Source organism: Dendrobates tinctorius, unplaced genomic scaffold (assembly GCF_039654945.1).
Source record: "Dendrobates tinctorius isolate UK_male_01 unplaced genomic scaffold, ASM3965494v1 ptg000162l, whole genome shotgun sequence".
In the NCBI taxonomy this organism is placed as follows: Eukaryota; Metazoa; Chordata; class Amphibia; order Anura; family Dendrobatidae; genus Dendrobates; species Dendrobates tinctorius.
In genome coordinates, this window is record NW_027361829.1 from 46,451,879 (window position 1) to 46,466,403 (window position 14,525).

The window sequence follows — 14,525 nt, forward strand, 5'->3', positions numbered from 1 at the left end:
TTGATGTTTTTGAAGCACTGAAAAAAGTGTTGCCTATGCCTATAAGAGCTTGAAAAAAAAAAAAAAGAATAAAAAAAACAAAAATAACCTGCCTCGACATGCTATTACGCAGAAAAAAAATAATTCCAATAAAGTCATGTAGAGCACAACATCTTCATCACTTCAAGTTAGGCCTGGTTCACATAGTGTTTAAGCAGTCCATTTAACGGATTGCGTTACAAAGCGGCATTAACGCGATGTAACGTAACCGTTAACGCTGCCATACACTCCCATTACTGTGCGCATCGCTAACGCATGTCATAAGAGGCATGCATTAGCGATGTGCCGTCATTCTGTGACGGACCCTCGGACGCGATCTGCATCGTTCGAGGGTCCGTCACTGCTAGCGCAGATGGAGCATGTGCGCTAAAGCGATCAGAATATTAGAGTAGCGTTAACGCATCCGGATGCACCGGATCCGTTTTCAGGTCAGAACCGCTGCAGCCGCCAAAGTACGGGGGGGAAAAGAGGGGGGGGAAAGAGGGGGATCTGTTCAAAAACGGATACAACGGATGACCGCCAGTCAAAATCCGCCGCTAATGCAAGTCTATGGGGGAAAAACAGGTCAGCCTAAAAAGTGGCAGATCCCTTTTTTCTTCTAAAACTGGCAGATTTTGACTGACGTAAAAAAACTGAAGTGTGAAACAGGCCTAAGGAGATAAGGGTACAGAAAACCACTTCCATCCACAAATATGAGACTGGCAAAACAAACTGATTACAGGTCCCAGATTCGGCTCATGCCAAACAACTATATAACCCATTATCAAAGCTTGATTCTGTTTTATCTGGCACTTTACATCCCCATTTCCTTGACAGTCAAACCAGATTTAAAAGTATAAAAAATGTGGGTATGATTAATCCATACCAAAAATACATTTCAGGGTGATATTAGTCACTTGTGGCATTAGGAAACAGTCCATCATCTTAATTAACTTGCACGATCTGGAGGAACTCATTCTGCATGGAAAACCTCATCCTAAAACAGCCTAGAACTAGAAAAGCCTCTGTTGTGCCTTGATGTAAATTGATTACATAACCAGAGCAGGTATCGCCCAGTTTTCTATGGCTCGGTGGGGAGTGGCTCTCCTAAAAATTCAAGAATTAAGGATTCCAACACATCAATCCATTCAGTAAAAGCTCAGTTCAGTCCTTTAGCTGTAAGCTCTGGCTGCCTGAATAAAAAACACAGGAAGTTTCCCAGACCAAACCAAGAGGAACTTGGGGGATGGGGAGAGAGTTATGCCAAGACACAAATTGTTTTTAACCTCTACTTGGTTGATCGTGCTTTTCTTATTACTGTGCTTTAGGGATTTTATTTTAAAGCTTGCAAATTGCACTTCAAGATACAATTTCATGAATCATTGATGAAAATAACTACATACCGTATGTACTGTGCTAATATTAATGTAAGAACATAATACCATCCTCAATAATTTACTGATTGAAGCCTAATTCACTGGATCAGCATGTGATGTCCATATATCAAGGCTATGAGCAATCTGATAGTAGAGCATCATTCACATAACGTACGCTGGGAAATCTCCTGATGTACATGCTAAATGTGTCCATAGTGCTTCAGTGGCAGAAAAAGGCTAAAAAGTGCTCTTTCGCTGTGTCTGGCCATGCTATATATGCAATCCATAGGAATATTTTATAAGTGATCTGACTGCTTGACTATGGGCTTGAGAGGCACAAATAACCCTACTGCAGGCACAACATAGTTCTGCTTCCAGGAGCTGCAACAGTGCAATGGAGCTTATAGTTCAGGAACTATAGGGTTTCTGCTGCCATATTCTTTGCTCAATAAACCTGTAAACCAAAGAAATGGTGACACTACCTTTATGTGATTTTTACATGTATTACAGATTATGTCTGTCATTAGCTAAAATTAGACAAAATCCAGCAAACATCAGAGTGCTGAGAATGAAGTTCAGGACAATCAATTCATTAAGGAACCATCTCCATGTGTAAACCAATAAAAGCTGCTTTGAACAGATGTGGGAAGGGGAAAAAAAATTATCCAAGCTGAAACATATGGGTCTTTGTTTGCCAATGCCATTTAACTGCAGGCTTCTTTGAGTCTATGCACAGCGCAGCTACATCAGACCAGCACAATGCAGCTTCAGGCAGCAACACATTATCAGCCGGGAGACACAGAGCTATGGAATGGTCTCTGTCCCCAAGATGGAGTAAAACACTGGGACGATTAGGAGCTAGATAGACAATAGGGTAAATGTCTGAAATTGTACTGAATCTTCAAAAAGTTAGAATGATTTGGCTGCATTCTTCTAAAAACAGTGCCCCACTAGTTCACAGGTCGTGTATAGCATTGCAGCTAGACCTATGAGTTGCTATAACTAGACAATGCACGTGAAAAGGTGTGATGCTTGAAAAATTGTCTGGAGAAGCAGTCTAAGGGGTAACATTTCTCCTTGTGGAGAGTGACAAGCCAAGTATGGCATGTCAGAGTGAGGAGACTTATAAGCCATGCATGCTACTCTGGAAAATTAAATAGCAAATCATCTCAGAGAGGAAGAGGACCAGAACTCTAGCACCACCTATTGGAAGCAAAGCAGCATCTGAAGAAAAGGTGAGCACTCCCATGAGTTATCTGTCATGCCAACAGTAAACCATCCTGATGTCATTCATATCTGGGATTGCTTTCCATCCAAGGAGTGGGCTCACTCACAATTTTGCCTAAGAACACTGCCATGAATAAAGAATGACATCTAAACATTCTCCAACAGCAATTTCTCCCAGCAATCCAAGTGCAATTTGGTGGTGATCTATGCTTTTCCCAACATGATGGAGACCATGTCACAAGTTAAAAAGTCATGACCGAGTGGCATTCAACAATGCATTCAACAATGCATTCAAATTTTGAGTCCATAGCAAGGAAGCTTCCCAAATCTCAATCCCACTGAGAACCTCTGGTCAGTCATCAAAAAGTGGTTTGGACAGACAAAAATACAGAAATTGTGATAATCAAGCACTGATCAGTCAAGATTTGGCCCAGAAGCTGATACCTACAGTGGGGAAAATAAGTATTTCATACACTGACGATTTTGCAAGTTTTGCCACTTACAAAGAATGGAGGGGTCAGAAATTTTTACAAAATGTAAACTTCAACTGTGACACACAGAATCTAAAAATAAAAAAAATAAAAAACAGAAAATCACATTGCATGATTTTTACACAATTAAATTGCATCAAATATTTGATCACCTACCAATCAGCAAGAATTCTGGCTCTCAGACCTGTTTTTCTTTAAGAAGCCTCCTACTCTGCACTCAATACCTGAATTAATTGCACCTCTGATCCAGTAAGGGTATGTGCACACGCTGCGGATTCTGCTGCGTTTCCGCAGCGTTTTTGGCTCTGCAGAAACGCAGCAGATTTTGCTGCGTTGTACAGTACCTTTATTTCCTATGGAAATTAAAAAAAAGCTGTGCACATGCTGCGTTTTTTTCCGCGCGGTTTTGCTGCGGTTTACAATCCGCAGCATGTCAATTGTTTGGTGCAGAAACGCTGCGGTTTTACACCTCATCCATTATGAGGTGTAAAACCGCAGGGCAAAACCGCAGAAAAAACGCAGATAATCCGCAGATAAACCGCAGAAAAACCGCAGCACTTTGTCCTGCGGATTTCCTGCGGTTTTCTCTACAAAATCCGCAGAGACTAAAAACTATGTGTGCACATACCCTTAGGCTGGTTTCACATTAGCTTTCTTGTGCGCGTTTGCGGCGCATCCATGAGCATGTGTCATGCGCCCCTATCTTTAACATGGGGGCGCATGGTCTTGCATTTGCACACGTGCGCATGCGTTTTTTAGTCGTGTGCACCTTTGCACTCCAGTCGCAACATGTTGCATTTTTGGAAATGCGCACGCCTGCGTTTTGATGAACATGCGTTTTTGTCGTAAAAATGTGTAGACACTGGATTTACCCATACAGAACGAATGGGCCTAAAAACCGCAAATGCATGATGCGCTTTTTGAATGCGTTACTATTGCGCACAATGCGCTGTGCACAAGAACGCTTATGTGAAACCAGCCTTACCTGTATAAAAGACACCTGTCCACACACTCAATCACACTCCATCCTCTCCACCATGGCCAAGACCAAAGAGCGGTCTAAGGCCACAAGGGAAAAAAATTGTAGACCTGCACCAGGCTGGGATAGGTTACAAGACAAATGGGCAAGCAGCTTGGTTAGAAGGCAACAACTCTTGGCACAATTATTACAAAATGGAAGAAACACAAGATGACTGTTAATCTTCCTCAGCCTGGGACTCCATGCAAGATCTCACCTTGTGGGACAAGGATGATTCTGAGAAAGGTCAGGAGTCAGCCCACAACTACACGGGAGGATCTTGTCAATGATCTGAAGAGAGCTGAAATTAGTCTCAAACATTATGGTTAGTAACTCACTACGCCGTCATGGATTAAATTCGGAAGGTCCCCCTGCTCACACCAGCAAACGTCCAGGTCCATTTGAAGCTCGCCAATAACCTTCTGGATGGTCCAGAGGAGGAACGGGAGAAGGTAATGTGGTCAGTTGAGACCAAAATAGAACTTTTTGGTATCGACTCCATGTTTGGAGGAAGGAGGATGAGTAAGACTCCAAGAACATCGTCCCAACCGTGAAGCATCACTACTTTGGGGATGCTTTTCTGCAAAGGGGACATGACTGCAACGTATTGAAGAGAGAATGAATGGGGTCATGTATAGCGAGATTTTGGCCAACAACCTCCATCTCTCAGTAAGAGCATTGAAGATTGGTCTTCTAGCATGACAATGACCGTTTGAAACACACAGCCAGGTCAACTAAGGAGTGGCTCCGTAAAAAGAATTTCAAGGTCCTGGAGTGGTCTAGCCAGTCTCCAGACCTGAATCCAACAGAAAATCTTTGGGAGGGAGCTGAAACTCAATGCTGCCCAGCGACTGCCCCGAAACCTGAAAGATCTGGAGAAGATCTGTATGGAGGAGTGGGACAAAATTCCTGCTGCAGTGTGTGCAAGCTTGTTCAAGAACTACAAGACATGTCTGACCTCTAATTGCAAAGAAAGGTTTCTGTACCAAATATTAAGTTCAGTTTCTCTATTGTATCAAATACTTATTTCATGCAATAAAATACAAATTATGTAAAATATCATACAATGTTGATTTTTTTTTTGTTTTACGATTGTGTCTCAGTTGAAGTGTACCTACAATAATAATTAGAGACCTCTCCATTTTTTGTAGGTGGGAAAGATTACTAAATCGGCAGTGAATCAAATCGTTATTTTCCCCACTGTAGCTGTCAGGGCGAATTGCAGAAATATTGAAATACGAGCAGCACTATAAGGCTATGTGCCCACAGTAGCGTTTTTAAATGCTCAGGAAACAGGTCTCCTTCCCAGAAAACGCGCGTTTTTTGCACGTTTTTTGCACAAAAACCGCGTTTTTTATGCGTTTTTTTTTCCGCGCGTCTTTTGGACTACAGGAAATAGCCACGGACCTAAGCGGAAATTAATGAACATGCTGCGTTTTTTACCGCTAAGCGTTTCCTTAGCGGTAAAAAACGCATCCATTGGCACAAAAAGGCCAAAATACACTAAAATGAATGGAGTGCTTCTTTTAAGCATTTTTGATGCGGTTTGACCCCGAAAAACGCATCAAAAACGCTTAAAAAAACGCAACGTGGGCACACAGCCTATATATGAAATCTTTGCATACACTTGATGAATTTGTCAATAAAGTGTAAAAACATCTGAAATACTTATGACTAAAAGACCTGAAAACACTGAAGCAGCAAAGTTTGTGAAAACCTAAATTTGTGTCACTCTCAAAACTTTAGGCATTGACTACACAATATATTGCAGATAAAAAAGTTTCCCACATTATGAAGAGTGTTCATCATTTTTTAAAAGTCCGTTGCCAGAAAGTTTGACCAGTGGAGGTCCAGACAAACTCAGAAAGTAATGAAGGAAGATGCTGAACAGCTTATCCAAGTGCTGTGCTACAGCAAACCCCATCTGCTCACTTTCCTTGGAGAACAGATTGAATGGTAGAAAGCAAAAGCCAGCCAGAGTACAATGATCCACATGAGTGTTTCTGTACCTTCCTTTTAGAGATCATGGGGGTCCCTTCACCAACACCCCCATGAACCAAAACTTCTGACACCGCACTATGACATTTTTTTTTCACTTTTCAATGATCAGTACCCTTTAAAACAAGGCAAATAGGAAGTCAAATCTCAAAACACAAACAGTTAGAAAACCGTAGTTTCCAGGAAAAGAAAAAAAAAAAACACAAGAGTGATGGAGTAACAACTTGAAAATTTAGTACAATGATTTTTCAAAAAGGATGTTACTCATATGACGATGTTTATTATGTATTCACAGGATGGGTAAATAATACTGGATGGCTGGAGAGTCTCATTGATCAGGAAAACAGGGGTCCTGATCGTCCATTCCTACACAATGTGGCAGTGAATGGGAGATTGTGACTCTGCTCTCGTAATTTGTGGGGGTCCCAGCAATCCGACATGGACGTATGCTTTGGAACGATTATAAATATTTTTGGTCGTTAAGCCTTTAAGGAAGTTCTAAAATGCAAATACATTTTGAAATGAAATCTCTTACCTACAACCATAAGTGTGAATTCAAACCCCCTCTTCACAGATTTCCTGTATACTTGATTTGGCAGATTGGCAAATCCCACATATCCTTCAAGGTTCTTCTGTTGCTGCAGTCAACACAGAGAAAACAATATTAGGTGCTACAGGTTACAGACACGGACAGCTGCGCTTCTATTGAAATGTTTGCGCATATTTCAGAATACGGGTAAGCCAACATTGGCTGACATCATATTAAACGGGAACATCCAAGGTTAAAGGGAGGGCTGTACTTTCTATTCAAAGTAGAGCTATATATTGGTATTACAGATCTGCACCTTTCAGGTGAATGGGTTTGAGTCGCAAAACCCGACAGCACATGTACGATAGTGTCATCTTTTACATAAACTGCTAGATAGCCCATTCATGCTATACAGAGTAATGAAACAATTCAGATCAATAAAGGTCCCCTTTCCCAAAATACATACAAAACCCAATCTCTGAACCAACAGTCTATGGCATCGGAGTACGCTGCAGAAGTACAATGAACATTATATTGTAGTGAAGTGCTGGCCACAAAAATCTATGTAAATGCTTAAGAGACAAAAGGATTCTAGGGGTAATACCTTTATTAACTAACCTGAAACATTTTATATTTTCAAGCCTTCAAAACACAGAGGCTCCAAAAAACCAAACCCTTGCCTGAAGGCTTGCAAATTATAAATATTTTGTATCACTCCTAGAATACTTTTGCCATTTTAGGCATAAAAGTGTTTTTACAGTAGGTTGCACTACACATGTGGTATCTGAATTGGTGCCCAGAATTTCCATATGGCAAATGTAAGGTTTTATTAGTTTTAAACTATTAATCTGAACAACAGAATGTTTTAAAAATTGTCAAATGTCAAGCATCGAGCAAAAATTACGTTCGCACTTAATTAACTTATTTCCTACTTTAACCCCTTAACCACCGAAACGCCTTTTAACGACGGTAATTAAGGCCACTTAAACCACAGCGCCACAAATTCACGGCGCTGTGGAGAAAGTAAATAGCGCCCCCCAGTGTCGGATTTTCTCCAGGGTCTCGGCTGCCGCACATCAGAGGAGAGAGAAATAGGGTCCCCAATTCCCCCCTTATACTCACCGATGGTCCTGGGTCCCCTCCGGTGGTCCTGGGCTCCAGTGGGCGTCGCCATCTTGGAAAATGGCAGGCGCATGCGCAGTGCGCCCGCCTGGAATCTGCCAAACGGCAGATTCCATACATTTATTTTGATCACTGTGATAAAGTATCACAGTGATCAAAATAAAAAAAAAAAGTAAAAAACACACACACACACACACACACACACACACACACACACACACACACACTAATACATAATAAACATTTTTTTTTTTCCCAATTTTTCATTAGGGCTAGGGTTAAAATTCGGGTTAGGGCTAGGGTTAGAATTAGGGTGTGTGCACGCGCTGCGGATTCTGTTGAGGATCCGCAGAGGATTTGGTCCTGCGGATCCGCAGCAGTTTCTGCTGCGGTGTACAGTACCATTCTAATCTATCTAAAATGAAATCCGCAGTGCACATGCTGCGGATTTTTCCACGCGGATTTGCTGCGGTTTCAAATCCGCAGCGTGTCAATTCTTTGTGCGGATTCTGCTGCGGTTTGGCAACCTGCTCAATGACAGGTGTCAAACCGCAGGCAAAACCGTAGAAAAACTGCAGATAATCATAATCCGCAGGTCTTTTGACCTGCGGATTTACCTGCGGTTTTTCTCAAACCCGAGGGGAAAAATCAGCAGAGCATTCCGCAGCGTGTGCACTAGGGTGACCGCAAAAAAAAATCGATGTCGGAATTTTGTCCGTCTGGACCCCACAAAACGATTCCCCTTTCCAGATATTGAGATAGCCAAAATTTGAGCTCGATCAAACGACGTTAACCCGTGCCGCTCGTCGCTCAAAGTTTGAAAAAATCCAAATTGAGGTATTTTAAGATTTAGGTATTTTGCATAGTCTGTTAGACAATAAAGAATGTGAAAACAACATTGCAGAAATAGCCCTGACCAAATTTTCGAACCATTTGTGGTATTTGAATGCAGAGTTGGTGGGATTATCATTTTTTGATCCCACCATTACAGACAATGAAAAGTTGTTAATGGCTAATAAGTTGCTCAGTAGCACAGATGAACCATCAGAGCACGCTAGGGTTGTAAATCCAAAAGTTAGGAAAGAAAAATTAAAAGAGGTAGGAAGTAACCGACTTTAACGACCTTCTGACAAAAGATGAAGAACAAAAGCAATATGTCCTGCAAGTTGTAAGCAAATGCCGAGCATTATATTCTGACGTTTCAAAAACTACTTTAACAAAAGCTCTAGAATAGATTAGATAACTATGTAAAATTATCAACTCATGTAGGTTAGCGTGCTCTGATGGTTCATCTGTGCTACTGAGCAATTTATTAGCCATTAACAACTTTTCATTGTCTGTAATGGTGGGATCAAAAAACGATTATCCCACCAACTCTGCATTCAAATACCACAAATGGTTCGAAAATTTGGTCAGGGCTATTTCTGCAATGTTGTTGTCACATTCTTTATAGTCTAACAGACTATGCAAAATACCTAAATCTTAAAATACCTCAATTTGGATTTTTTCAAACTTTGAGCGACGAGCGGCACGGGTTAACGTCGTTTGATCGAGCTCAAATTTTGGCTCTCTCAATATCTGGAAAGGGGAATCGTTTTGTGGGGTCCAGACGAACAAGATTCTGACATTTTTTCCCCCCCATATGAGATCCGGTCACCCTAGTGTGCACACACCCTTAGGGTGCGTGTGCACTGCATTTTTCATTGAAAATGAAGGTACTGTACAACGCAGCAGAAACTGCTGCGGATCCACAGGGCCAAATCCGCTGTGGATCCGCAACGTGTGCATACACCCTTAGAATTAGGGTTAGGGTAAGGTTAGATTCGCACTAGCGTATGCCCGGGCTGCAGACTTCCTCTGTGCAGCTCCGTCTATGGCATGGCCGCAGCTCCTCCCGTCAGCTCCGTCTACCTCGGCATGCGTACCCTATCTTTTGCATTGGGTATGCAGGCCGTGCTGATGTATGCGGATGCCTCCGCATGTGTAGTTTTGACGGTGCGGCGACCACACCAAAATGCAACATGTTGCGTTCGACGCGGGTCACCGCACCGTCAAAACGACGCATGCGGAGGCATCCGCATACATCGGCACAGCCTGCATACCTAATGCAAAAGATAGGGTACGCATTCCGAAGTAGGCGGAGCTTATGGGAGGTGCAGCCGTGGGCGGAGCTGCAGAGTCTGCAGCCCTCCGCAGCTCGCCCATACGCTAGTGTGAAACTAGCCTTAGAATGATTTTTTATTTTCACGGCTCTGCGTTTATAAACTTCTGTGAAGCACTTGGGCATTCAAAATGCTCACCACATATCTAGATAAGCTCCTGAGGGGGTCTAGTTTCCAAAATGGGGTCACTTGTGGGGGGTTTCTACTGTTTAGGCACATCAGGGACTCTGCCAACGCAACATGATGCCCCCAGAACATTCCATCAAAGTCTGCATTCAAAATGGCGCTCCTTCCCTTCCAGGCTCTCCCATGCGCCCAAACAGTGGTTCCCCCCACATATGGGGTATCAGCGTACTCAGGACAAATTGCACAACAACTTTTGTGGTCCAATTTCTCCTGTTACCCTAAGGAAAATAAAAAAAAATAGCAGGCTAAGAGATCATTTTTGAGAAAAAGAAAATTATTTTTTATTTTCACTGCTCTGCATTATAAACTTATGTGAAGCACTTGGGAGTTCAAAGTGCTCACCACACATCTAGCTAAGTTCCTTACAGGGTCTAGTTTCCAAAATGGGGTCACTTGTGGGGGGGTTTCCAATGTTCAGGCACATCAGGGCATCTCCAAACGCGACATGGCTTCCAATCTTAATTCCAGCCAATTCTGCATTGAAAAAGTCAAACGGTGCTCCTTCCCTTCTGAGCTCTGCCGCGTGCCCAAAGAGTAGTTTACTGCCACATATGGGGTATGGGCGCACTCAGGACAAATTGCACAACAACTTTGGGGGTCTAATTTCTTCTGTTAGCTTTGTAAACATAAAAATTTGGGGGCAAAAAAATCATTTTTGTGGGAAAAAAATTATTTTTTATTTTCACGGCTCTACGTTATAAACTTCTGTGAAGCACTTGGAGGTTCAACGTGCTCACCACACATCTAGATAAGTTCCTTAAGGGGTCAAGTTTCCAAAATGGGGTTACTTGTGGGTGGTTTCCACTGTTTAGGCACATCAGAGGCTCGCTAAACGCAACATGATGTCAGATCTCAAATCCAGCAAATTCTGCGTTGAAAAAGTCAAACGGCGCTCCTTCCGTTCCAATCCCTGCCGTGCGCCCAAAAAGTGGTTTACCCCCACATATGGGGTATCAGCATACTTAGGACAAATTGCACAACAACTTTTGGGATCCAATTCCTCTTGCTACCGTTGGTAAAATAAAAATTTGGGGGCAAAAAGATCATTTTTGTGAAAAAAAATGATTTTTTATTTTTACGGCTGTACGTTATAAACTTCCGTGAAGCACTTGGGGTTTGCAAGTGCTCACCACACATCTAGATAAGTTACTTAGGGGGTCTAGTTTCCAAAATGGGGTCGCTTGTGGGGGTTTCCACTGTTTAGGCACATCAGAGGCTCTCTAAACGCAACATGGAGTCAGATCTCAAATCCAGCCAATTCTGCATTGAAAAAGTCAAACGGCGCTCCTTCCGTTCCAATCCCTGGCGTGTGCCCAAAAAGTGGTTTACCCCCACATATGTGGTATCGGCGTATTCAGGAGAAATTGCACAACAAATTTTTTGGTTCATTTTCTTTTCTAACACTTGTGAAAATAAAAAAATTGGTTCTAAATTAATTTTTTTGCAAAAAAAGTTAAATGTTAATTTTTTCCTTCCACATTGCTTCAGTTCCTGTGAAGAACGAAAAGGGTTAATAAACTTCTTGAATGTGGTTTTGAGCACCTTGAGGGGTCCAGTTTTTAGAACGGTGTCACTTTTGGGTATTTTCTGTCATGTACACCCCTCAAAATGACTTTAAATAGGATATGGTCCCTAAAAAAAATGGTTTTGTAAATTTTGTTGTAAAAATGAGAAATCGCTGCCCAACTTTTAACCCTTATAACTTCCTAACCAAAAAAAAAATTTGTTTCCAAAATTGTGCTGATGTAAAGTAAACATGTGGGAAATGCTATTTATTAAGAAATGTGTGTGACATCTCTCTGATTTAAGGGCATAAAAAATTAAAGTTTGAAAATTCCAAAATTTTTTGCCATATTTCGTTATTTTTTTCATATATAAACACAAGTCATGTCGAAGAAATTTTACCACTAACATGAAGTACAATATGTGACGAAAAAACAAACTTAGAATCAGCGGGATACGTTAAAGCGCTCCAGAGTTATAGCCTCATAAAGAGACAGTGGTCAGAATTGTAAAAATTGGCCCGGTCATTAAGCTGCAAAATGGCTCTGTCACTAAGGGGGTTAAATGAGATATTTATGATTTTACTAAATCCTGGTGGGCCCACAATGTTAAAGGAAGAATCTTCTGGAGTACAAAGCAATGTCAAGGAGTGTGAGTGATGGATACTAAAACCTAGGGGATTGCTCCGAGTCTGACAGTGATGAAGAGGTGGAGATGTCTGAAGCGAGAACTCCATTCCCAAACAGCTCTAAACCCTGCTCCCCGGGACTTCCAGGTCATACACGATTCACACTCGCTGGTCACTACTTCCCCAGGCCTACGGCTAGTGCAATTTCCAGCAAGAATCTGTCAGCACTCGCCAAGTGGTGTCCCATTTGTGAAAGGCAATAATGATCAAATTCCAGCACTGACATTTCCCAACGTTTATGCACTGCAGTAAAGTTCATCAGTCCATGTATGACAGCTATAATCAGATATAAGGTGTACTACATACAATCCCTGCCTGAAGTCATCTGTAGGCCGCATTCTCTAATCAACATACACCAAGTCTAAGTACATCAAATCCGATGTCAAGAGACTGATCCCTAGCTGGACCATGGTAATTTAAAGGGATTTTTCTGGGTTTTAGAAAAATTTATGCTGTCACACCATGTGACTGCAACTTGCTGAATTCAAACAGTATGCACTGTGCACACAGTCATGATTCTCCTGTAGTACCAGTAGTCACATACCGTAAGTATGTGATTTGCATAGTTGCAGTCATGTGCATTCTAGATTTTCATCCCCTTCTCCCAAAGTTCAGTTTTTTAATCGAGAGAAGGAGCTGGGAACCAAGTCAGCACTGGAGCACAAGTCTGCAAATCAGATACCTGCGATCACGTGACCGCCCACTTGTGCTGGGAACAAAACGGAATCCTGACAGTGGGTGTAATACACACTGCCACGGTCCAGCAACCTGCAGTCACAGGATGATTGCAGAAATATGGCTGCAGACCAGAGAAACCTCATTAATATAGGCTCTATAGCAATTAAACATAGATAGCATAGGCCATCCATTATTGATCGTGGGTGCAAAAGGAAACAGCCACGGCACTTCACTCCAATAAGTAGTATATATAAAAGTAATAACTGGGTATTAAATATTTTGTTTCTACTTAGACAAAAAAAAAAAACAATGTTTAGATAAGGCTAGTTTCACACTAGTATTCGTCAGGGCTGCGGATGGCAGCCTACTTCCTCCTTTCATCGCCCATTAAGCACCGCCCACTGCCGCACCTCTTCATTTAGCTCCGCCTACGTCTGCATGCGTCCTGCGTACCCCATCTTTAACATTGGGTACGCAGGCCATGCGGATGTATGTTGACGCATCCGCATGCGTCGTTTTGACGCGTCTGCCGACCGCAACAAACTGCAACTTGTTGCATTTGGCGCAGCTCGGTAAAGCGTCAAAACGATGCATGCGGATGCGTCAACATACATCTGCATGGCCTGCGTACCCAATATTAAAGATGGGGTACGCAGGACGCATGCAGACGTAGGCGGAGCTGAAGGAAAAGGTACGGCAGTGGGGGGGGGGTTAACAGAGGATGGAAGAAGGAAGTAGGCGGCCATCTGCAGCGCTAAAAAATGCTAGGGTGAAGCCAGCCTAATCTGATGTACAGTTTTTTGGCCCACATCACATAGCCCAGGTTCGCAATACATTTCTTTGCTAGTACTAGTGTATGGCATTTCCCTCCAAAGCTAAATCAATTTGCTACAAACCTCTCATTTTTCCTTAAGAGTGTATTTAACCCCTTCATGACCGGAGGCATCTTCATTTTTGCGTTTTCGTTTTTTTTGCTCCAGTTCTTCCCAGAGCCATAACTTTTTTATTTTTTGATCAAAATGGCCATGTGAGGGCTTGTTTTTTGCGGGACAAGACGTACTTTTGAACGACACCTTTAAATTTACCATATTGTGTACTGGAAAACGGGAAAAAATTTCCACCAGAGCCCTTGAGCTCCTGTAATAAAACTAAAATAATAAAACAATATACCATACCTGTGTCATTCTGTCACATGCCGTAATCCATGTCTGGGGGAGAGAGTTTTCAACCTGGATGGTGACAAGATGCGACCACCCAAGCTGAGAACCACTGGTGAATGACCTGCTGCGAGCGCAGCGTCAGTGACTAGCGGTGAAGTAACTGAGGCTGGGTTCCCAGCCGGGCTAAATTGCGGTGACATCGGTGAGATCACCGCTAGCACCATGAGAAAAACGCAGTTCGGCTGGGAACGGAGCCTCAGTGACCGGACGTAACCTCGATGACTTCACCACCGGTCACTGAGGCCACACTCGCAGCCACTCAGTCACCAGTTGTTCTCAGCCTGGACGGTCGCATTTTGTCACCGTCCA

At 42.5% G+C, this 14,525-nt stretch overlaps 1 protein-coding gene across 2 annotated transcripts in view; it reads right to left on the reverse strand.

Annotated features, from left to right (window-relative positions):
- Positions 1-6,789, reverse strand: part of SEPTIN7 (septin 7) — a 72,017-nt gene extending 65,228 nt beyond the window's left edge. For both annotated transcript variants that reach the window (XM_073550000.1, XM_073549999.1), the window contains exon 1: positions 6,664-6,789. In XM_073550000.1, the coding sequence (XP_073406101.1) occupies positions 6,664-6,673 (10 nt within the window). In that variant the 5' untranslated portion in view covers positions 6,674-6,789. The remainder of the gene's footprint in view (positions 1-6,663) is intronic.
- Between the last annotated feature and the right edge of the window lie 7,736 nt (positions 6,790-14,525).